At 37.5% G+C, this 22,108-nt stretch overlaps 3 protein-coding genes across 3 annotated transcripts in view; 2 read left to right on the forward strand and 1 right to left on the reverse strand.

Moving 5' to 3' along the window:
* The first annotated feature begins 1,562 nt into the window (after positions 1 to 1,562).
* Positions 1,563 to 3,890, forward strand: LOC306867756 (uncharacterized protein). Its single transcript, XM_079413607.1, has 2 exons — positions 1,563 to 1,774; positions 2,491 to 3,890. The coding sequence occupies exon 2, from the start codon at positions 2,495 to 2,497 to the stop codon at positions 3,464 to 3,466; it is 972 nt and encodes a 323-aa protein (XP_079269733.1). The 5' UTR covers positions 1,563 to 1,774; positions 2,491 to 2,494; the 3' UTR covers positions 3,467 to 3,890.
* Positions 3,891 to 5,613: 1,723 nt separating this feature from the next.
* On the forward strand, positions 5,614 to 14,453 carry LOC306867472 (uncharacterized protein). The gene is made up of 2 exons (XM_079413135.1): positions 5,614 to 5,965; positions 12,615 to 14,453. The coding sequence occupies exon 2, from the start codon at positions 12,742 to 12,744 to the stop codon at positions 13,525 to 13,527; it is 786 nt and encodes a 261-aa protein (XP_079269261.1). The 5' UTR covers positions 5,614 to 5,965; positions 12,615 to 12,741; the 3' UTR covers positions 13,528 to 14,453.
* A 4,584-nt stretch (positions 14,454 to 19,037) lies between these two features.
* LOC306867249 (leucine-rich repeat and immunoglobulin-like domain-containing nogo receptor-interacting protein 3) overlaps positions 19,038 to 22,108 on the reverse strand; it is a 34,012-nt gene continuing 30,941 nt past the window's right edge. The window contains exon 2 of the mRNA XM_079412854.1: positions 19,038 to 21,938. Coding sequence (XP_079268980.1) covers positions 20,077 to 21,894 — 1,818 coding nt within the window. The 5' untranslated portion in view covers positions 21,895 to 21,938 and the 3' untranslated portion in view covers positions 19,038 to 20,076. The remainder of the gene's footprint in view (positions 21,939 to 22,108) is intronic.

The raw sequence follows: 22,108 nt of genomic DNA on the forward strand, positions 1-22,108 counted from the left end.
GCTGCACACTGGTGGTGGTTGAGGAGAGACCCCCCCCACATGATTGTAAAGCGCTTTGGGTGTACAGCAATACACAATAAAGCGCTATATAAATGCATCATTCATTCATTCATTCATTCAGAACTGATTACCTGGCTAAGCCCGAACTGTATTTGCGCATGTGAATGCTCGCACCACGTGAGGGGGCTGTGTGCGGTAACCAAAGCGGTACATCTGAACTACAGGTTATGTCCCATGTTAAAACATTTGAGTTCTGTGGAGCTTTGAGGTGGCGTTATGAGTCACCAAGTATAAGAATAAGAAGAAAAAATCACAGAGGAATCCAACAGCTATTCGATGAGTCACCGGTAAACACCAACAGGTATGCCGCCCCACCAACACTCTTCGCGACCACTGCGACCCCAAGCCTGAGATATGATCCAACACCTGTTGAACACCAACAACATCTTGTGTTTTTTTAGCGAACGATACATGGCCCATTTTTTTCTTGAGGACACAGTTTTAAAATGTCAAGTGTGGCTAATTCGTCAAACCAGAGTTTTGTAACCACAGGTGATGCACAGCATTACACTCATAAATGAGGTGAAGGCAACAATGCATTAACATCGCATTCATCAGATTATATTTTTCCTGCATTATGCATTTAATAGTCAAGATTTTAGCCTATTTTTTACTTCTTTGTGGTTGGCAGTGGAACTGCCACAGGTCGAAGTTCAATAAGTTTGTGTAACCCTGTGGCGCAAGCTATGCACCTGCATTATGTTTCACAGCGACACAGATTTAGTCATAATCTAGAACACAAAAACAATTTCTGCGGAAATTTGGAAGGACAGTCCCAGGTGCCATTCGTAAACTCTGCAAAAACCTCTATTGTTTTCAAGCAAGTCATTCTTAGTAATCTATTCTTTTTAGCCACAATTGACAGTTTGTTTTACATGACCTTAACCATCTTCAGTTTCGGTGTTTACTGAGCTTCAACTTCTTATAATTGGTTGAATGACATACTAGCGCTTTCTGAAGAATTTGGTTTACTAGGAAATGATGAATAATTGCGTTAAAATATGCTGTTTGCATTTTACACATTGTAATCATAGTACATTTTAAAGCAGAATGTAATATACATATGCCGATACTAGCATACGCTATTTGAATTATGGCAGAAATAACCTCAATGTGAACATACAGCTACACTGATGGGCCTCAGTGCTGTATGTTTGGCCAATCTAATGAATGTGCTAGTTTTGGTTGAAGTGTGCGATTGTTACTTCACAGGGCATCCATGACATTAAAAATAAATGTTTAAATAAAATCAGGAACAGATTATGGTGTGTGAAATTCAATAAACAAAACATTTCAGTTTTAGTTTAGAACTAAAATGAAGAGCTAACGGCATGGATAACCACTGGAAGGAAGACAATGTGTAAACAAAAATGAAAACAAAACATCAAGATGCTGAGTGCGCCAGCAACAATTTCTTTTATTCATTCTTTTAAAAGTAGAACAAACAAAAAAGTGAGTCATAACTCAAACCACTGGTTTGAGATACTTGTTTGCTAGTCTCCGCCTCCATATCTAAGGAAGGAAGATGTGGTGCTCACCTACTACAGCTCCTTTCATGCAGTAGGCATATGTGCGCAGATGACATGTGCCACCTTGACTGCCATTGGTTGACAGAGTTTGTCTGCATGTGTCCAGCCAAAGAGTTTTAGTTTTAAGCTTATGTCCTTTAATTCATCTATACTTTCTAGCATCATTCCTGTGACAGCACCGTAAGGTAAGGTAAAGCAATTTTTCTCGCAACGGTTCTCCTCAGTTAAGACTTTGCAAAGTAGTACTTATATATATAATACTTAGTATTCTGTATGTGAACTTTCAAATACTCAATTCATTAAATAACTTAAAACCAAATCATGCAGTAGTTTAACTCTGGATTGATATATCTGGATTGTTGCAAGAAACTGAGGTAGTTTTCATATTCACCAAACATATCGCTTTTGGAGAAAAACGAATAGCCACCAATTGATGCAATGTCAATTTTGCAGATATGCAATGGTTTCAAATACCATGCAGTTTTTTTGTCTTGCTTTTAGCAAGTCAAGATCCTTTTTCATGGTTGACCTCAAAAATAGATCATATCAAGGTTGCATGTATTTGATCCAATCAAACATCATCATAAACTGTGCATATCGCATTTCTCACAAACTATATCATTATTTTGCTAATTTAAAATTAGGATTTGCCCAGCACGTTTCCTTGTTAGGCTAGCAAGCTTCTCACATCTATATTTACCCTCATTCAGACAGGAAACTACACTATGAACGCTAATAATTGGTAATGAAACTAACTTGCATTTAATAGTGCAGGCATATTCTTTCATGGAAGAGGAAAAATCCTGAGCTTTCGCACTATTCTTCTTAAATTCTAATATCACCACCAGTTTTTAATCAAAGTATTGGTTTGTCCAACTGATAAAGTTCTTTATCTTTCCAGAACAATGAGTACAATGAGAAGTCCCGAGCATCTAGCAGATGCTTGTCTTCCCTCCTCCACGGGCGAGATCTTGACAAGCAAAGATGACCCTGGAAGTCTAAAAAGGCTTCTGCCACTCACCGGCTCATCTGTACTGGCACGACGACTGTTCCACCTCCAGTCATACCGCAACCCGCTCATGACCAACAGACGACGTAAACGTGAGATGACTCCTACTGAGAAAAAGGACGCATCTTATTGGGTGAAACGGAAGAAGAACAACGAGGCCGCCAAACGTTCCAGAGAGAAGCGACGACTCAACGACTTCATGCTTGAGGGGCAAATTATGGCGCTGAGCGAGGAGAACGCCCAGCTCCGGGCCGAGGTGCTGAGTTTGCAGTATCACATGGGGATTGGGCGAGGTCTGGATGTCAATCATCCTGTGGTGCCCTTCCACTATCCCACTGCGTGCCATCTCAAGCCTTCCCTGTGGGGTTTGCCTACCGGTAATGCTCCAGAAGCTCCAGAGCTGCACTCTTGGCACGGCTCATCTCCGTTCATCTCGCCCCTGAGGGTGCCTCCTAAAAGTGCCAACCTACCTTCACAGATTAGCCATTTGGAAAACAGTGCTGACCCAGTAGAGGCAGACACAGCATCTCACCCACAGGTCTCTTCCAGCAACGACCCACCAAGCCACCCACAACTGTTTCCGGCCCACAGAGCATCTGCGGCCTCACCACCCCCTCCTCAGCTGCTGCCTGGGCTGAGCCAGTCTGCCACCCAGCACAGCAACCAGATGCTATCTTGGGGCTCGTCGTCTTTGCGTCCATCTCCCCTTCATCCCAACTGGCCGCTGTCCTTCCCTCTGTCGCTACGAGACACAGACGGATCTCGTAATGGTGCAAGGTCCCTGTGGAACTTCAACAGCAGGTACAGCATGCTGTCTGCTGAGATCTCAGGACAGCTCAGAAGAATATTTTGCTCAGAGAGCTCTTAATCAGCAACAATGCTGCCTGAACAGTTTTTCATTGTGATAATAACCTGCTTAAAGGGGTCGTTTAGCCAAAAACGAGCTTTATAGACTTACTCATGTTGTTCCAAACATGTGTGACTTTCATTCATCTGTAGGGCACAAATATTTTGAAAAATGTCTATACAGTGAAAGTCACTCAGGTCCAGTGTTGGTTTTGGACCCCACTGATCACTGTAGAGACAAAAATAGTTCTTCAAAATATCTTCCGCTGAAGAAAGACATGGGTGAACTATTTCTTTAAGGTATTAGCTGTGCTTTATGTAGTGATGTGTAAACCAATCTCTCCATACGGCCTAGCAAATGATAGATAAACCATGACTTGTATAATATCAAAATGTTTATTCTACAAATATGTGGCCAGTTGTAATAAAAAGTAGTTAAACATTTTACTCTCATTTCCCTCATTTGCTTATCGCATATAAATCTGATTCAAGTTTGGGAATCTACACTATATATTTTCACAGGCACATCATTGATCGCTTGATGGAAATATATTCACCTTGCTTGTGTGAAATACTGGTTCTAACACATTACGACATCGAAAACAACCTTTCACCGAAGCTGTAATGAGTCCATAATGTTCCATGTAAAGGAAAAACAGAAGAACAAGAAAAACATTACGTCACTGCTGCAACACACACACACACAAAGTTACAACAAAACTAAAAATGGTTTCATTTGCTTCATAGTATTTTGTACATGGATTGAGTAATGAAAACAACTGTGCTAGTAATTGTGTAGGCATATTCATAAATGATTCCCTCCTAATATATGGGGTATTTGTAAAGTGAATGATTAAAGTGCTCATGATTAAATATGAAACATGATCACAATGAAGATGGTTTCAGGCTGGGGTAAATTTGTCTGATATCTGACTGAACTCAGGCTTGTCAAACCACATGTTCACACTTCTGGTGTGTGGATGTACATATAGTCGAGTGTGTGAAGTAGAATAAAGACCATTTTAAAGGTGTAAATAGACCAGTTCAGCTCAAAAGTACTGTAAGCTATCGAATTTAATTAATTAATAGGCTAATTAAGTCTCTTTTTCATTCTAATAATGCAAACCGATTTAAGAAAAAAAAATAGTCAATGATATAAATGTTATGTAAAAATATAAAGATACTTGGGGTACCTTTTAGGGTTCCTCAGACTGATACACAGGCCAAAACTGTTGGAGAATCTCTAAGCAACACAAACACGGCCGTCCATGTGGTTAAGAAAAAAGCGAATTCTTGAAAGCCCTCTATCGTCTACACTCGCTCATAAAGCCTTAACTTATAATACGTGTAGGTTATATAATAATTAATCGATATGAAGCTTCATAGAGAATTGAAATGCTATTTCTCGGTATTTACGCAGCTTATGCGTTAGCGTAACTGCACTATACCTTCTTGATCGGTTTAATTACTCATTTTTATAATTAGAGTTGAAGGAACTTAACATAGATTTACGTACCTTCTACTAAAATTCAGATGGATCAAATGCTGACAGCTATTAAAATAACCAGTAGGGGGCGCGCTGGCCTTGACAATATAGGCGACACATGAAAGGCACACTAGTCAAATCCCATCACATTAGCCATCTAACAAAGCTACTATATGTATTATGTTCTAGTTATATGAGGAAATATAGTCTTTTTTGTTGTTATATATGTGGTAACATCACAAAAACTCCAAGCAAAATAGCAAAACAACATTTATGTAGTTATTGATCTGAAAGGAGTAGCCAAAAATAACGTGACAATATTCATGGCTGATGATAATATTAAGAACTTAAGAATCTGTCATTGAAAAATGCATATTAATGACCGTTATTGTCAGTATTAAAGGTGATTACAGTGGTTACAGCATTGGTAATGAGTGCCTATTTTGAAGGTGATCTAGGATTTTAGGTCTTTCCAGAACAGCACAGACTTTTGTGATTCCTTAAACTTCAATTTAGAGCCTTTGTGAATTTATTTAATGTCTGAAAATGAAGCTGAACAGTAAGGACCCAGTCAAGGATGAGTGTAGACTAGTTTCCGGCCATCAGAAATGCTTATCGGAACAGTCAATAATAGTGGTTTTCCATATCTGACCTTTTTTTTTAAATAAATGCACACACCCCACACACACACTCTGATACACGTTTGTGAGGGACATGTGGGCCATGGTGTAGTAGAGCCATCAGCTTTGTGTTAAAAGAAGTAGAGACAGACAGGAGCTTGTGGGCTGATCTCATAAAGAGGCGAACAGGCAGCCTCTAACTTTTAATCACACTTCACACCAAAGAGAAGCCACGAGTCAGAGAGGAGAGCGTTTAATCAACGCTGCGAGGCAGGTGAGACACTCAGGTCACACACAGACAAGACAAGTGTTTGAAGATTGGAGAGTCTGCTGGTTTCAGTAATGAGGAGCATCCTTGGAGATGTCAACGCTGGGTGACCCTACAAGGCTTCAGGAACTGTGAGAAGCTGTGAAGGTAAGAAACGGGGACTTTTGTGTGTCCATCAGTGGTCAGCTTTTAAGACAGTTATGAAAAGGTGATGTAATGACAAAAAATACGCAAACTTCCTTTGACTTCCTTTGAAATTTGAGATGTCACACCGTCAAACGAAATAAGAAAACACTGCACTGGCCTTACTTTAGCAAACATCTAGCGATCTTAAAAGCTTTCTTGCATTAATTTAGCATTAAAAGTCAAATAAAACAAAATAAAACATGATATGCAGACGTTCGTAGTTTGAGGCGCCATTGCTTCATGGCGCTTGAATGCGGTAGACAATGTGCAAAACTAAATGCAACTAAAACTAATTTCAAACGTAACTTTTGGTTTACTGCCATTGCAAGCATCAGATTTCCCAATCTCAGAATGAAACAAGTATATTATATAAGTCAGTACACGTATTAAGCAGTCTGATTTTAGGTTAATTTGGCCAACTTTGCATATATAACCCTTTTAAAAGTGTTGAATATATTTTGTATTATGAAACATTCAATCATTAAAGCAGCTATATTTGGCCTTATTGTCTTACAAAAGTACAAAACTGCTTTTGATTTGTTTCAAATTGCATTTGTAAATGTAAAATCCCTGCAGACATTCCAAATATTGAGAATTTTAGCTTTTGAAAGCTTCAAACGTGAGTGGAGGATCTTGTGAGTCAGGTAAATGTGGGTCAGTTTGAAAGGGCGTGTGGGGTGGTATCTTGACGATCAAAATGATTTCAAGGGAATATTATATAAGACAATTGCTGCAAAACATGTTCACAGTCTCAAATGGCATATCTGATGTAGCTGTGGCTTGAAGTATGCATATTTCTCTTTGCATCCTGTGCTAAAGATATTTACTTGATATTCCCATCCAACAAACAGTGGTCCAAAAGTCAGACTACCCCACTTGTGCAAACTGATAATGTTTTGCATTTTTATTACAAAATGAAAAACTAAAATGTTTAATTGCAAATTATATGGCAAGAATGGCCATGCATGAACTCCACAAGTTTGTGTAAAAAACCTGATAATCATGTTCTCCAGCATGATTTGAGCTCCAAAGATCATCCTTTCAAAAGTGTTCTCAAGATTAATGCCACAAATTAACTTATTTGATTAGAAATAATGCATAATCTTTCATTTTTGTTATTTATTCACTGTTTTTTTTACTTTTTTTTTAGAAAACCTAAAACCTTTTCAGGTTTAAATTTGATTTTGAATCCCAGATTTCCAACATGGTCTTTGACTTTTGGACACCACAGGATTGATTGATAAAAAATAAACTATATAAAACTGGCATAAATTACCAACATTGAACATATGCAATGCAGCTGTATACTTTTAAGGAAAAAACTTACGGTTATAAAAATTTGCAGACGTTATTCTCTAAGAAAACATCTGAGCCTCTCGTTTAAAAACAAAAATACATAAAATATGAAAACTATAGGCCAGGATGTACATAGCAGCAGGTGGTGAGGACAAAGCCAACAGATAGGTTGTTAAAAAGGAGAAGTTTAAGAGTTTGTTACTGAAAAGCACCATCTAAACTTAGAGTGTCAGTAAGCAGCAGGTGCAGGTCTGACTGAGGCCTCTGGGGGCCTTGAGACCATCATGCATCTACAGTCATAGAAAGCTGTATTTGATGCCCAAAAAGCACTAGCTGCAAAAAAAAGCAGCTGAAAAATTGTTGTTTCCTGGGAACACATGTTTTGTGACAACATGCCCCAGGTTCATAGGTTCATACTATTTGGAGGAAGTCAGTCGCACCATTGAATGGTCTGTGATAGGCTTAGGATATATACAGAGAGAGAGATAGGGAGAGTCATTCTGATGTTTTTGTTTATGCATGCTGCACTGCAAGGCATATTGTATTTCAAGAGCTTTTCTGGTTTTTTGACTAACATTGTATACTCAACACAGGAAGGGGAAAAGCATGTGAACAACTTCTTTTGACTTTCTCTTTGTGTATGCATGTGTGTGTGTATCTGTGGCACAGCGACAAAGCCGGCACAGGGTATATTTAGCTACACAGCGTGTGTCACCATCACCGCACCTAAACTGTTAGCATATCCAATGAGCGCATGTCCGCATTAGCAGGCTGGCAGACAACAGAAACCTCTTGCAATTAGCCAGCAAAGTCCATCGCAAATTTACATTCCCCCAGAGGATGGTTTTCAAAATCTGTTAGATAATTAGCAACAGAGAGATTTAGTCGAAACTGCTTGCGAGATGCCAATCCACAAGTTAGCAACTTATGTAAAGTGCACAACAGTTTCACGTCCCAGTGACTGGCTGAAAATAAACAGGCTACAATAATCATAAACAGATGTCACCAAACCAAATATCGGAAACAAAAGGTGAGAATTTTGACTGCAACTCGATGCTGCGTGTTTACAGGAGAGCAGCAAGCTGCTGATGTCAAAAGGCTCATGTGAACACCATTCAAATTGCAACACTAACAACCCACCAGCCCTTTAACACATTGACACCTTAAAGTCTTTCATTTTAACACATCACTAAGAAATGTTGACTGATAAAGAGAATTAGGTTAGTCTTGGAGAAGAACCGCATGTCACTGTGGTTAGCATACCACTGTTGCCCACACAATTATTTTTTTTAAAAGAGCCTGTTTGCAAGCTAACGCTAGTTATATGGGTGTTAAGGGGCAACAATTCCATTCCCCAATGGGAAAATGTAAAATGGCCAGGGGTAAAATTGAGATTATGTATCAAGGATCAACATCCATGAAGCATATAAACAATGTTTATCATTCAAAATCTAACCGACAATATAATATTTGCATACTGAAAAGTTACGAGTGATCTATAAAGCACTGCAAGTCACTATGGATAAAAGTGCCTGCTAAATAAATAAATCTAAAAGTAAAATGGGTAACACTTTATTTTGATAGTCCACTTTAGACATTCTACTAATAGTAAGTAACTTTGCAACTACATGTCTACTAGCAGTCATTAGAGTATTAGTAGACTGTCTGCTTCATATCTGCTAACACTTTAGTTTGATGGGTCCACAACATACAACATACTGAGTATTAGAAACTTTGCAAGTATATGTCAACTTATTCTACTAACCCTAAACCTACCCTACTGAGAGTTAGTAGACATGTAGTTGCAAATTAATGAGAATTAGTTGACATGTAGTTGACACGTAGTTACAAAGTTACTTATAGTTAGCAGAATGTCTAAAGTGGACTATCGAAATAAAGTGTAACCGTAAAATGTAATGAATTGATGACATTTTGTGTAGGCCAACCCATACATTAGCATCACCCTTGTTCCAATAGGATCCATTGGCTTTCAGATTATTTCAGAAAATAAGAATTTATTTTATAATATTTTAAAATAAGAATTAAAAGAAAAATGTATGATTCTTATACGTTTCATTCATCTTAATGAACAATAATCTTCACAAATAAACACAACTATTAGTCATTTTGAAGCCTGATACAACCACCTGAAGTAAAAAGCTAAACGTAGGATATAAATGAACAAGAAAGTTTAAGTTGGATTAGTTAACAGAGAGCCCAACACAATGAGGCTGTGAAAGTGACTAGAAAGTGAGTGGATGAATTTTAACTGTTCGGATTATGTTTTTTTTGTGTGTGTATTTTCTTGACAGCCTCCGTAGTCTCCGTAGTCTTTAAACTTATACTGACACTTAGTGGTGTGGAAGAAGCATCATGCAAAAGCAAAGGTTAACAGTTAGCGATTTATGTCCCATTCAGTCAACCATGATTAATTTATATAGCCAGCAAAAATTCTACATAATACCAAGGTAAAACATATGAGATTTATCTTATCATGTGATCCCGCCATGAGACAACACTCTCCACGAAAAACAAAACCACTTTATTATGCTTTTAAAACATGATTTTGAGAGTACAAACAAAGTCCCTTTTAAGGAAAGTTTTTATTTAGAAGGCAGGACTTATTCTATCATGTTGCACTTTGGACTATCTCCTGTTCATAAGAAATATGAGTGCACCATCTTTGCATATCTAAAGGCTTTGGTATAAATGATTTTAAACATTATTTAACATAATGATATTCATTTATTTAAGATAACAATGCTGTCCAAACAATGCTGTGCTTGCAAGCACTGGTTTTTCCATTTGGAAATGCAAAACTAGTTTTTCTTTTTCAAATCGGTTTGTACATTATAGTGAAGTTACTGCGCACAAACACACACACTAACAATGGTCAGCATAGTACCACATTGTAGGCATGGTCTCATAGCTGTGGTTTGAGCGAGCATCCACAATTCATCCCCTCCACACCAAGACCATGCACTTCTTTCGCTGTGTTCATGTTTCATTGGCTCGTGGCTTGGCCTAACAGTCTGTTTGTTTTGCTCTGTGGTAAGCATACATACACCTCGCTGTCACGCTCTTGAGCCCAAATTTCCAGCTCATTAAAAGGCAGAGCAGATAAAAGAAAGGGATGAACAGGATGTGGTTAGCCTACATGAAAAGTCACGCACTCTGTTAACTTGGAAAAAGGTTCTGAGGAGAGAATAAAGAAACCACAGTGAGCGTGGGGTTAGATGTACAAGATGCACGATGCGCAGAACTAGAAGATCTGCGTGTACCCTGATGCTACTGTTGAGATTTTGATCATATGCATTCAGTGGTTGACAAATTATAAAATTTTGCATTACATATAGCAGTTATTATAGTTAACTAAAATTAAAAGCATGAATAAATATTTTTGGTACTTGGTACCAAAATAAACATTACCTGAAATATATAAGTAAACTTTTTTTAGTTGCAAAATAAGTAAAACTAAAGCTAAAATAAAAGTGCATAAAAAAGAATAAAAACTAAACTAAATGACTACAACTTAAACTAAAATGAAAATGAAAGCAAATATAAAAATAGAAACTAAATTATTAAGAAAAACTATATAGTTTTAATTGAAACTACTCACAAAATAGGTTTATAAGGTTTAAGTAACTACATAATCAATACATTAATTAAAGTTCACATTCTAGGGTTTCTGTTTTGAAAAATAACATTATTTAACAAAAACATTAACATAAAATAACATTATGAACGTTAGTCTATATATATATATATATATATATATAGATATATAGATATATATATATATATATATTAGTGGTGTTAACGCAGGTAATTCATTTTTTTCAGTTTAACATATTTAAAAATATTTAATGCAATTAATGCAGGGGCGGAGCTAGGGTTGGCCACCTCACTCACAACTGCTGCTTCTGTCACTTTTTCTCTTGTAACAATTTTTTTACCTATTGTTCACAGGTAAATATGACATTTATTATAATGGGTTTATGTGAAGATTGTTTTAAGTTCACTTAAATTAGAAGTTATTTTTTAAAAGTCTAATAAATGTTAAAATTGATAGCTCTCAGTTATACTGTAATGTTGAATGGCTATAGTCAATGGGTAAATATGGGGGGGGGGGGCAATTTTATAGAGAAATCAGTATTGGTATCAGTGATACTGGCCTTCAGTCATAAAAAAAGATGCCATTAAAGAAATATAAAAAAAATACTGTTTTTATGTTGTTTGTACATTATTTTGAAGATTGAATGTGAAATTATTGCAATAAGTATATTTAAAATCTTTGGTGGGATTAATCGCAATTAATTTCAGAAAGATGTGCGATTAATTTGTTTTGTTTTTTTAATCGATTGACAGCACTAATATATATATACAGTATATATATATATATATATATAAATATAGGCTATATATGCAATGGCATTCTGACATTTGTTAATGTGACTCAAGTGTCCAAATGCTGTGTTTAGATCAGAAGGTTTAACTTTTCTTTTGCTCTTTAGAAAACTAAAACATGTGTACGATCATGTGGAAGGAAATTATTTTATCTGACCTTTTGTCTGTAAAGGAAGCTAAAATTACCAGTTATAAGTGTCTGTGTAGAGACAGAATACAATGTGTCAATGACATCAGAGGGGAAGTAGGTCTGTACAGTTGTTAGCATAGTGTTTAGTGTCACTAGCTCTCTCTCTGTCCTTCACAATCAACCACTCTTCCACTGGAACGAGTGGCCCATCAGACAGTGTGGGAGTTTTTGGAACCCCCGTTGGGAAGACTTGGGTTCACACCCTCTCTGAATCACCCCAGTGGTCATATTCATGTCCAGGATGCTCACATGCCTCCAGTATTGATTAACACTTTATAGTCACTTCAGAAAGGCTGCTGCTATTAGCATTACAACAGGCAGAGAGCTGAAGCATAGAGCTGGAAGAAAATCCTTAACTTTTAGTTTTTAAAGGTACCTGTATTAATCTTCAATAATTGTTAATACTTTTGTTAGTTAGCAGAACAATAGTATAGCTGTTTAACTGACACAACTGCAAGAACAACAACAGCAGTCACCACAAGGGGATTTTTGATGTATTACTTCATCTACACCCTTAATGACAAGAACATTACAGAGTTTTAGGTTCAGACGTGAGGCACCTGTAACCAAGCTGGGCTCTAGCAGGCAAAGGTCAATGTGTTCAGCAGAAATTGCTTTGCTATGACACTCATAACTTCGCATCAATGACTGCTTGGTGAAATCTGACACACCAACAAGACCACTTGCAATGGAAATAACTGTGCTCTTTCGTTATAGGTAAAGCTCCTGGTGACAGTATGACTGAGAAGAGGCACTAACATCTGAGTAACTCCAGACGCCACACATAGAAAGAGAACAGGTGCATCTTGAGCGTAACCAATCAGAAAAGTCATACCTGGTGAAAATGGAGTCCGCTTTCTCACGGGTGATGTGGGAACCTGAGGAAGAAGCCGAAGAGCTCTCTCAGAGAGGTCTTGGGTTGCGTCGCAAACGGGAATTCATACCTGAAGACATGAAAGACGCAACCTACTGGGAGAAACGCCGCAAGAACAATGAAGCGGCGAAGCGCTCGCGAGAGAAGCGAAGGGTCAATGACTACGTGTTGGAGAATCGATTGGTTTCGTTGAGCGAGGAAAACGCTCGTCTGCGAGCCGAGCTGTTGGCTCTGAAGCTTCGATACGGCTTGCTTAACCCTGGGATGCCCTATTCCCTATCTCAAAGGGCTCTATCTCAGCTTCACGCTTTGGTTCCACAACCTTTGGTTTCTTGCCCAGACAAAGACCTGTACTGGAGTAGACGGCAAGATAGAGAGGCTTCTAATCTATCGGGGAACCAACAAGCACCCATCAGTCTTGGCACCCACCCCGGGTCGGCATTCCTGCCTGCGCATCCTATGGCCATACGAAGAAACCACCCATATCTCCTAGACATCCCCAGCCTCCATTCTACTACAGCTGCACCTTTACTCTTTCCTCCACACCTCGCCCCAGCAGCAGCACCTTGGGTAGGACGGTCCCTACTCCAGCCAGGGAATCAGAGGATCTTGTCGGACGAGGAGGGCGAGCAGCAGGTGCCAGCGGATTCCAGCACCGCCCTGCCCCATAAACTAAGACTGAAGACGCAAAACTCTCAGCGCAAAGATAACAGAGATAAATCTGCGTCTCCAAATCCAGCATACATGTCAGATTGAAATCAAGCTCTGACTCAGTAGTTATGAGTCACCCTACTCATTTTTGATAACTGAACATTGGCTATATTCCAGGAAGTTTGTTGCAAACCATCATGATAAAAAAATATTTCTTTGATCAAAAGGTCACATATTCAGATAAAGTTTCCAAGATACATTTATAGAGTCAATATTTCCATCATTGAGGTTTAAAGTGGCAAACTTGAATTGGGATAATGACGCACGTGCTTACTAATTTTTGTTTTACCTTTAATATTGTCAGGAAACTAGGGGGTGAGAGAAAGAGAACAGGATTTTCGGAATAGAAAAAGGAATTGACCGAAGTTGGACTCTAACCATTCGCTCCGTATAACTTTCACATTCACTCCTTTGTGAATGCATTTATGTATGCATTTACATTTATGTATTTGGCAGATGTTTTTTTTTAACAACTGTTTATTGAATTTTATTCTGTGGAACAGTAGTACAAAGCATTTTAGAGATTATCCCCTGGACGCAAACTGCGTACACTCTTCTGTATCAGCCTCCCCACAAGGATACACTATTTTCGTTCAAATCAAAGCGTAAATACATGTACAAAACATCAGATCATTGATCCCCTTTTGCAATCATAATGGATTACAAGCAAGCAAAAAAAAATAAAAATAAAAATAGTGACGCAATTTCACTTGTACTCATTTGCATATATGCCACTTTTATGCCACATTTTGTCATATATAATTGAACTTCTGATTATGGTGTTGCTAGTGTCATATACTAACAGCTAAGCTACATGAGTACTTTAATTACATATATTTTTATATATTTTTTTAAACACTTTTGTCTGTTTTAAAAAATATTTACTTTTATTTCAGTTTTTTGTTCATCTGCATTAAGTTGTATGATCTTCAGAATTATAATTTTTACAATAAAGTGCGAATGAAAATCTCAGCTTTTTGACTATTATTTTATTGTTCACAACATAGCACAGTTCAGAACACAGAACACAGAGTTTATTATTATTACTTTTATCTTGAACGCGTTTTCGCCTCCACTTACGGCTGTGAGACTGGAAGTGTGTGAGTTGTGTGTGTGAGTTTGCTTTGGTGACAGGTCGAAGGACTCCACGAGGCTGCTGCGGTTTGTAAGTGTGAAAGGGGGCTGCAAACAAAGTTTCAGTGGCATGTAGGGGTGGGAAAGGTGGAGTGGGGGTTTCTCAGCACTTATTAGTCACTGTTCATGATCAATCGCGATGTCTACAGCAAATACGCCACAAACACACTGCACAAAGTGAGGAGAGAGAGCTAGTTACCACTAAAGGCAATCGAGTGATTCAGTGACTTGCATAACAAGCCTAACTCAAAGAAATCTTGCATAACTATGAAATTTCTTCATTAACCAAAGTTGCTTTTAGCATTTTTGATGTTGAAAACTGGATTAGCATACATTTCGCTCTTACTTTAGTGTTAAAAGTTGTTCATTTCTTCTTTTTCCTGCTGTAACCACCTGTGAGATGAAGGGAGAGAAGTGCAACGAAGAAATAGGAAGTTAAAAGTTTATTGTCTTGGTCTTTTACATCTGTAAACCACATCCTCTAGCACAAGATCTAGTTGTTTTCTTGTGTTTATCATTTTTGAAAATCTATTTTAGCCAGTTCTTTGACCCAATATGATCTTCTGGTGTTAGCAGAAGCTACAAGCTAATAGACTCGCTAATCATGCTAATCTTAACAAATTACATGACACAGCTTGATAAATTTGGATTCTGACTGGTCAATCCCGTGATTTTGCAATCAAATATTTTTGTGCAATGATTTCTAGGATATATATCCTGTGCAACCAAAATGCTAATTGTCTCTTAGCACCTTTTCTTTTCACAAATCCCTATTTACCACTTTATCATTCTTTTCTGTCATTCATCAAAGACATAAATGTCATATTGTATCACCAGATTAGTTTACAGAAACTTAGCCTAGCTATGCTAACACTAACACATTCTTCAACATCCTTCCCACAGTCTTGATTCATTAATCACACTAATTATCATCTCTTTTCTGTCATTCACCAAAGATATAAACAGTGGCATTGTTATATTTTATCCACAGACTGATGTAAAGAAACTTAGCCAAGCTATGCCAACTCTAACAGAAGAAACGATTGCTTAAAAAATATACTCCACATTCTTACAACCTTTCTTAATGACCGCCTTGATTCATCAATCGCACATTTTTCTTTCAGTTTGAGTCATTGCTTGCATATGCACAGGCATTTTGCAGTGATATCATAAGTTAGCAAAAGCGCAAAATTATAGCATGAAGATGAATATTCCAAGCAGTAACACTAATAGACAATTTGTAGGCGTAAAAATTATTCAGTAATTCCATCACAAATCCATCAATCACACAACAATAATGTGCAGTGCATATTAAAAATGGAAACCTAATGGAAAAGACTTTGAAAACACAAAACCAGTACAGATCATTATCTGGTTTTGTACAGAGTGCTAATCTCTATAATGGGTAAATGCATATTAATATTGCATTGATAGAAATCATACATCTTTGGTGTGAAAGTGAAACACAACACTTCTCTTTTTCAGTTTATTCATAGACTGTTCAGTACAAAATACCTGGCCACAGGGGGCTAGATCTATAACATCATCAAGACATCAAAACCACTCCCATTTTGTATTACGATTGCACTTATTTTCTTTTTGTTTATGGGTGTTTCTGCAACTAAAAAAATAAAAAATAAATAAACCCCTATGAATTTTAACCATCAGTCTGTAATACATGTAAAAAGTCAACAAAATTGCATGGAGTCAATAAGATTTTAATCTGGAACATGTTTATTTTTTATGCTTTTCAACTCTTCTTCTTACAAAATATCCTTACCGCAACGTTACAATAACGTTCATTATATACATTTTTCTTTTTTAATTTCTATAAAAATCTAATATATTTCAATAGCTTTTTCAAATTTTGTGCATTTTTGTAAATACTGATATTAAAATATTTTAAAATAGAGAAAGATTTAGACAGTAACCTTAGATGTCAATTTTTTCCATACACACTAAAGATAACATATTTAGCTTTTTATGACAGATATTGCAATTTCAATGTGTAAATCATCTCAACTGAAGTGTTAAAATATTTTTTACAAATAAAAATATGAAAATAGATAAAACAGAGCTGCGGTAATGACATCTTGTGTCGTTAAGGACACAATGTTAAAGTGCCATGAAATCAAAAAGGCTACTGTAGAGAAACCAGTAAAAGAAACAGAAAACATATAGACTGAATATTTGTCATTTAATATACAGTAAACCTTGAACTTGTCTCTACTGCAACACAAGGTCTTTTCCGCAAGTCCTAAATTTGCTTCGGTAAAGACATGTTGTGGAAATGTTGCTAATATTGCAGCTAATTGGCAGCTAGAAAGGTCTACTACATTAGTTTTCACTCTTAGCATCTTAAAATCCATTAATTAAACAGTAATATACATTTATTTTTCAAATGTAGTTCAAAATACAGAATTACTAAGCTTTATGGTAAGGACAACACAAATACTGACACAGCAAAGATTATATTTTCATTATACCTTTGAGATCTTGTGAGTGAGGTAGTGAGGTGGCCCAATTTCTGTTTCCATAAAAACTAGACTAAAACTTCATAATAAAAGCCTTTTTTTCATTGTTGCGGTAAGGACTCAAAAGTGTGGGACAGGTAAATTTAGTTGAACAAATCATAAAAATTATCAGTAAATAATACAGAAAAATGTAAGATACTGTAAATTAATATGTATATTAAACAATTCTATTTGAAATAATGTCAAATTGTAATTCAATTTGCTTATTTTATGTATCTCAACATTGTGACCAGAGTTGTGGGACATGAACAAAAATGGTGTCTGGACCTATAAATGCTTCATAATTTTATATTAAATCACATTCATCATTTATATTTTTGTCAAGGTGTGTAATGACACTGTGGATATATTTATAAAGCATCATATGACAAATTTTAATATACCTCTAAAATTTCACTGCTGGGACTTAAAAGTGCACATAGTAGCAGAAACACCCTTATATGTAAATAAGAGGGTTGTTGTGTGAATATGCTGTACTTACCTGTGTGATATTGTTCATTTAGAGGCAAGGTCAAAAGATCATCTGATTAAATATTTGACTTCTGCTTCTGTTTTGAATAGCTTTTTTTTATTTTTATAAGTACACCATTTTTTGCCTTCATGTCTGTGCTTTTTTACATCCTGCAGGAAACACAACTTTGTTTTGTTTTATAAAGCAGATGGTATGAGTAGAAAATAAAATAATTGACATTTTCTTGTGCACACATGGCTGTACCAGATGCTTATGGCCAACAATTGCTCAGCTGTCATGTCATTTCATTTAAAGTTTGTGGGACCAAATCGAAGGATGCTGACAAGCATCTTTATTTAAACTTTTTTAGGAAAAAATAGTCCAAACTGTTTATAGAATAAGGGCTGGTGGTTTGTAAGTTGGTTGGCACCGATGTAAACCTAAAGATGAATATCTGACATTATTCACCTGCTATTCTCCTCTGATTGGATTTTATTGTTATGGCTTTACAAATAAAAGGTAAACTGTCAGTTTTTCAACCCAGTTTTTTTAATGCTGTGAAATATTTATTTTCAACATCATCTTGGCATTTGCAAAAATAAAAAAATAAAGTTGAGAACCATGTATTGCATTACATAAATCAGTCAGAAACTTTCATATATAATATTACTTTATGATGACATGAAGAATCAGAAAAAGAAGAAATTCCAACACAGGGACTTAGATACATGCTTTTATAAACAGCATTTTTTTATTTCATTGGTACAATAGAAGAACAATATTAACATATTTAACAATAAAACTATCCAAAACAAAAAACTGCTGTGGATACACATTTAATTTACATTAAATAAAACTGTAAAATGACTTTTTACAAAAATATCAAAAAGCTTCTTCTTCAGTTTTACAGTAGTCATTGACAAATTCTGGCAGTTTGCAATGTGTATACAATGCTGCTTAAAATAAGACAGTACAGGGCGCAATTGATCTGTTCAAACAAAACAGCTCATAATCGAATTAATTTAAGCTTTGCGTTAAATAGAGATTGATCGGTAGAAGGCAATAAGATTGAGACTCATACCCTGTGTTCTTTAAACTGTCATACTTTAACATTAGGGGGCAGCAGAACAGTTTTGTAAAGTGCCTTACTGTTTCATTTTAAGTGGCAGCACTTGAGCAAGGTCTAACTCATGATAAATGCTATTTATAAACAGACAATGCAAAAGTAAGAACTCCTGGGTGGATCAAAGGATCAGTGGCTTGTGCACAAAAAGCTATCTTTGACTGTATACTCATGCAAATTAACATTAAATAAGTTATGAGACCGACATTCCCTTTTAAACACACTTACACTTACATAGAAAAGGCGGAAAGACATACAACAACTAAAATTCACCTGTAATAAAATGCTAAGAACGTTTTTTTTTTTTTTTTTTAAAGCAGTAACTCTTTAAGAGTTTTCACACATGATCTTTCATTAATTAAGAACATTTTAAATTGAATAAAAGTATTTCACATTAATTTATTTAACATGAGAACAGGGCACCATAATGAACACACAAAACACATATACTACAAGATACAAAATGTCTTAAACCCAGTCTAGATACTGAGGCTATTGGTATTTAGCTGATAAATATGTAATGTTTTTATAAAGACAATGTGCTTTTATATTGTTACTACAGTACCTTTGTGTGTGTGGTAGAGGAAGGTGGCAGTGTAATATAGAAGCACTCGGTATCCTTATTATCCATAGTAAACTAAATCAACTTTTTATGTAAGATAATTAAACAGTTTTAACTTTTTAAACAATCTTCTAGCATCTCATGTCTCCAACAAAGTGGTTAACAGGCTAAGATTTGGGGCTAATCCAACAACAAATCCTTGTTAAATTGGCAGTGTGAAGTGTATGTCCACTATGTGTATGAGCATATAAATTAAATTGCTGAGCAAAATGCAATAATGTATTATTTTTTACCTTTTGAGGCCATTGGCAATTTCTTGGCCATCAGAAAGCACCTCTTTAAATAATTATAATCTAAATCATTCTGGACTTTTCTCACAACAACCTCCGAAATATTAAGAGCATAAATTAACTTTCATTTTAGAATGACGTTCTGTAGAAAATTGCATGGTAGTATTTTTAATGTTCATTATATGTCACTACAAGCTTGGCCTTCTCACACGAGAAAGTTTAAAACGGGTACCTAATGCCAGCCAGGAGTATGTAATTCATCATAAATGTCTTAATAAATATGTAAAATATCCCAAGACACCAAAAGTAAGGTTAGATCATATATAGCTGCTGATGGAAAGTACCCCTCAGCGACTACATTATTCATTGCTCCCATTAAAACCCTCTGTGTCTTAAAATCCGAACCCATAGTCATATGCAGGACTGATAATAGAAATGTATTTCAGTTTGAAATAACAATAATGTGCGTTTAACTTCTTTAAACTGATAGTGTGCCCATTTTATATCATCTTCATGTTGAACTTTCGTGCCCCTCCTTGACCCCCGCTGGCAGCAGGACCATCTACCTTTCTGAATGAATACTCAACTGAGAAATTGTTCTTGTGCTGACCTCGTCCTCGGCTCCATACAAATAAGAGAATGAAACAGAAAAGCACAACACCCAAAAACATGATGCAGCCCATTGCTGTGGACACCAGGATGGTCTTGAGGTCCAATGTGAATTTTAGGAAGACACGCGTGTCGTTTAAGTTTGTGTCATTTAGATCTCCCACATAGTAGGTGCGATTGGCACCCAAAGCACCATCCAGTGGCAATCCACTGACTGTTAGGGTGGCAAAGTAGGTATCGTTGCCACCAGCATTGCTTGCTATGCAGATGTAGGTCCCGCTGTCTGTTACCTGGGCGTAACGGATCTCCAGCGTACCTTCAGGTAGGACAATCACTCGCCCAGTACTCTTGGTAGTGATACGTCGGCGCTGAGGTGAAATCCAAAAGATGACCGGAGTTGGGTCTCCTTCCGCTCGACATACAAATGACACCACCTGGCCTTCACGTGCCGTCAGCTGTTGCAGTTTGCGGTTGCGAATTTTAGGCCGCTGACAGGTGAAATGGTCAAAGAGTGCAGAGTCCGAGAAGGTACTGAGTGCTTTCCCTCGCAGTTCCACAGGTGTGGCGCAAACAGGCGACTTTCCGTCAAAGTTGAGGGTCTTCCGGCGCTGCAGGATCCACAGTAGGCGGCAATCGCAGGACAGAGGGTTGCCATCTACACGCAACGTCTCCAGCGTGTTGACCGAGTGGAAGGATCCCTCCTCTAGGGTCACTAATCCATTGTTTGACAAGTTGAGCAATCGTATCTGTTGCAGGCCTCCAAGACCGTAGTGTTGCACTGAAATCAGGTTTGTACCAACTAAGTGCAGTTCCTTCAACCGGACAAGGTCCCGCAAGGCCCAGGACTCAAGAACTGAGATGGGGTTGTAAGACAGATTGAGGCTTGCCAAGTGAATTAGGTTGCGAAGGGCTCCCGTAGGCACAGTAGAAATGTTGGTGCTGGTAATCGAGAGCCAAGAAAGGTTGAGACCTTGGAAGCTGTGTGGAGAGATGTACTCAAGGAAGGGCCAGTGGTCAATCTCAAGACCCCGCAATCCACCAAGTTTACGAAAGTTCTGCTCTTCCAACGAAGCGATACTGAGGTAGCGTAATCGAAGAGTCACCAAGCCGCGAAGGTAGGAAAGAGACTGTCCAGTTATAGAGGTCAGATTGCACCTTTCGATGGTTAGCTCCCGGAGTCCCACCAGTCCTAGGAAAGCCTTGTTTGAAATGTACACCAGGTCATTATCACCAACCTCCAAATTGCGGAGGTTCTTCAAGTCCTGGAAGGTGAAGTCCAACAGGATGACCAGTTTATTCCCACTTAGGTCCAGAGTGGTGAGGTTGGTGAGACGTGAAAAGGCACCCATGGGCACAAGTTTAAGCTGGTTGACTCGCAGACGCAACACTCTCAGGTTAAGTAAGCTGGAGAAGGCGTTAGGCTCCAATACACTGATGAGATTCTCGCTCAAGTCTAGCTCCTCAAGTCTCGAGAGAGTCGCCAAGTCATTGTATTCCACCCAGCGCAGACTGTTGCCGCTCAGATCCAGCAGCCGTGTGTCAGTCGGGATGCCTCCAGGAATAGAGCCCAGGCGCTTGTTCTGGCACATCACGGCTCTCTGGTGAGGGATACAGTCACAGCGCTGTGGGCAGCTTTGGCCATGTGTTAGGGATGCAGCGATTAGGAGCACAAACAGCCCCGGTAAGCTCAGGCGTGGACAGCCCGCCATGCCCCTTCCCTACCTTACTGGGGCTGAATCACTGCACCTCACAACTAGAGGAAAAAAAACACAAAAAACTGTTATGGATTCACCACAACTTTGCAACTCTCATCTATAACCACTTCTACAGCATTGTAAAGCTGTCCTGAGTCAAATGATTACTTACGGTTTGTATGAGCATGACAACTACTAATGTTTTAGAAAACAGTGGCCAAAATAGTGC

Source organism: Barbus barbus (assembly GCF_936440315.1).
Source record: "Barbus barbus genome assembly, chromosome: 49".
Classification (NCBI taxonomy): domain Eukaryota; kingdom Metazoa; phylum Chordata; class Actinopteri; order Cypriniformes; family Cyprinidae; genus Barbus; species Barbus barbus.